The sequence below is a fragment of the Pterocles gutturalis genome, unplaced genomic scaffold (genome assembly GCF_000699245.1).
Source record: "Pterocles gutturalis isolate BGI_N339 unplaced genomic scaffold, ASM69924v1 scaffold20325, whole genome shotgun sequence".
NCBI classification, from domain to species: Eukaryota; Metazoa; Chordata; class Aves; order Pterocliformes; family Pteroclidae; genus Pterocles; species Pterocles gutturalis.
Genome location: NW_010146398.1, coordinates 16624 through 19845, shown reverse-complemented (window position 1 = coordinate 19845; position 3222 = coordinate 16624). Strand labels below are relative to the sequence as shown.

The 3222-nt window shown below is 59.6% G+C and overlaps 1 protein-coding gene across 1 annotated transcript; it reads left to right on the top strand.

Moving 5' to 3' along the window:
• Nucleotides 1–3: 3 nt before the first annotated feature.
• LOC104470712 (ectonucleoside triphosphate diphosphohydrolase 8-like) lies at nt 4–3195 on the top strand (the record flags this gene model as incomplete). Its single annotated transcript, XM_010085735.1, has 6 exons — nt 4–36; nt 163–393; nt 1435–1698; nt 2069–2179; nt 2473–2610; nt 2986–3195. Coding segments are annotated over 6 exons (987 nt in total), but the record flags the coding sequence as incomplete, so codon positions are not given.
• Between the last annotated feature and the right edge of the window lie 27 nt (nt 3196–3222).

Here is a 3222-nt window from a genome sequence, read left to right as displayed (position 1 = left end):
ATCACCGTCAACTACCTGCTGGAGACACTCATCAAGGTGCGGGCTGGGTAGAGGACAGAATGGGTCCCCCCTCGCTGCTGTGCTGTGGTCTGGGGTGGGAAGCCGATACCTCTGTGGTTGCCCTGTGCCATGTCCCTGTGGGTGACACCCAGTGCCGGGCAGCGCTCCTTCACAGGCGAGTGGTCCCACCTGCCGGCCGAGGATGTGGTTGGAGCTCTGGACCTCGGTGGGGCTTCAGCCCAGATCACGTTCCTTCCTGGGACCACCATAGATGACAGCAGCACGAGAACCTTCCTCAGGCTGTATGGGGCCAACTACTCCATTTACACCCACAGCTACCTCTGCTATGGACAAAAGCAAGCCCTGAAGATGCTGATGGCATCCTTACACCAGGTAACCACTTCCAGCCGTGTGCTCCTCCACTGCCGCCTGACCACAATCTTATCGAGCTGGGCAGGCAGCACCCGCCAGGTGTGATGGCCGCTGGGCTCAGTGCCTTTGTGCAAGCACCGGTGAGGATGGTGGATAGGATGGGGCCACCATGGCAGGAGTCACCCCAGGGGTGTTCCAACAGCAGGGCAGGATTGAGCGGAGATGGACATGGACACCCCAAAGCAGGATGCCTGACTGTGGGCTCTGCCAGGATGGTGGGTGCCTGGGGCCCCTGTCCCAGGGCTGTCGTGCCCACCAGATCTCCATCCCCTTCCTGATGGAGGGGCTGTATCAGCCCCCGCTCAGTCACAGGGGACTGGAAGGACCAGGCCCCAGAGGAGGGAACCTGCTGGGTGCTGGGAGGTTGGGGAAGTCCCAATGGGATTTATAAGCACTGGTCTGGTAGTGAGTAAGTTGGTTTTATGGGGAGAACTCTGAACAGACTGGTCTTCAGCAGCGGGTGCTGGGCATGGGAGAGCAAAGGGAGGTGTTGCTGCTGCATGGGGAGACGCTCGAGTCCATAGCCTGGCTGTGGGGCTAGGGCTCAGCACCAGATCATACTGGTCAGACTTGGGAAAAGACCACATCCAGAGTATGTTGCAGAGAGATCAGTGTCCATTTTGGTTTTGCTTAAATTGCTTCTCAGCCTTGGCTCTCCCCCTGAGTCTGGTGACCCTACAAAGGAAGAGTGGTGACAAAATGGGTCCACGCTCAGCACAGGGCTCCAATCCCCAGGCCCCAGGCATGTGGCCATCACTGTAGCTGATCCCTGACCACAGTGTGGCTGTGCTGTGCTTGTCCCCATGATTCTGTGCCTGCACCCCATGGCACGACATTGGCCTGGCATGGACAATGCCCCATGGGTGGTGGGGCCAGCATGCTGGCAGGGTGCCCATGTCCTGCATCCGGGTGTAGGAACAGGCACTGTCTGTGGGCTGTTCCTATCTTCTCCATCCTCATCCTCAGTGCCAGGATGATGCTAACAGCTCCCACTCCCTGCAGGGCAGCCCGACGCCCCAGCAGATATCACACCCCTGCTACCCCAAGGGATACCAGGAGAACGTCACCACGGCAGACCTCTACGACAGTCCCTGTGTCCATGCACCGAGCACACCCAGCCCTGCACAGGTCCTCACGGTGACAGGGACAGGGGACCCAGCTGAGTGCAGCACCGCCATCCAAAAACTCTTCGACTTCAGCTGTGGGGCCAACAGGACGTGCGGGTTCAACAGGGTTTATCAGCCCCCTGTGCGGGGACAGTTCTTCGTAAGGAGCCTCCGTCTCACGGCTGTGGTGGGGGTGTGGGGTTTTGGGGCACCAGAGGCTGGCCAAGATCCTGGGAAAACTGCTGTAGGAGAAAAATCTGAATAGCTGGGGTGTGCCCCATGCATGGAGACACACAGGGTGCTCGCCAGCGTGCCAGACAGACCCTGGCCTCCATTGTCCCAGCACCAGCCTCTTTCCATGTTGGCAGCAGTGCCAGGGCTCCCTCCCCGTGGGGCAGCAGGTATCGCCCTACGGTGCTGATCAGAGGTGGCCTTAGGGACCCCTGCAGAGCACCCAGAGGGAGGGCTGGGGGGTGGCAGGGGCCTGGGCACTTCACTAACCTGCTGCCTTTGGTCTTCACCACCCACAGGCCTTTTCAGGGCTTTATCACGACCTCCACTTGCTGAACCTGACGGGAGGGCAGTCCCTGATCTCAGTCAATGCCACCATCTGGCAACTCTGCAGCAGCAGCTGGGAGAAGGTGAGATCCCGCCTAGGAGATGCCAGCCCCTGCCTGCGTCTCTCCCGGACGCTGGGCAGCCTAAGGGCTCATCTGCAGCCCATCTTCTGCTGCTCAGGCGGCAGCTGGGGGTTGCTGCGAGGATCACGAAGATCTCTGGACAGAGAGAGATCTGGGAGAGCAGCCTGCAGCTCCCTGGGTCCTCCTTGCTCCCCAAACCCAGGCGCTCTCAGGTCTTTGCTCCCAGCTGTGCTGGGGGTGCACCGAGCATTGCTCCATGCTGGCAGCCCCCCGTTGCTCCTCCACCTCTGCAGGTGCAGAAGGAGTTCCTGGCCGTGAACAGGACCCACCTCCGTGATGCCTGTGCAGCCAGCTCCTTCGCCCTCACCCTTCTCCTGCAAGGCTACAAATTCAACCACGAGACATGGCTCAACATCCACTTTGTCCAGCAGGTAGGAAAGCACCCAGCGGCCGCCACCTTCTGTGCTTTGTGCTGTGAAATGGCTCACACCCACCCATGAAAGGGCTCGCGCCCCCCCTGCCCCTGCCCCTGCCCCTGCCCCTGCCTGGGTGGGGGGTCAGGGTGTAAGTGGGCAGTGCAGAGGATGGATTAAGCAGCTCTTGAGTTACACTCACACATCTGGCTGGAGCCATTGATGTTCTCCCCAGGCTTGTCTCGCTAACGGGATATCTGCAGCCCAAGGTGTGCACAGACAGTGGCTGTGGAGCAGGACCTGAGGGTGCACCAGCAAAGGGCTTCTCTAACTCTCCAGCTTGCATGGTGCTGTGCAGCCTTTCACATCCCTCTTCCTTCTCTCTCTGCACAGGTCACTAATGTAGACGTGGGCTGGACACTTGGCTACATGCTCAATCTCACCAACATGATTCCTTCAGAGACTCCCCAGAGAGTCGTAGGGCTCCAGAGGAGCAACTGGATAGCAGCCACGGTATTATTGGCCATCATGGTCATCCTCATCTTCTGCCTGCTCATAGTCATATGCTGCCAGAAAAACTCCTTTGGTTATGAGAGGCTCTAGCAGCGCTGGCTCCAGAGGCTGGCCGAA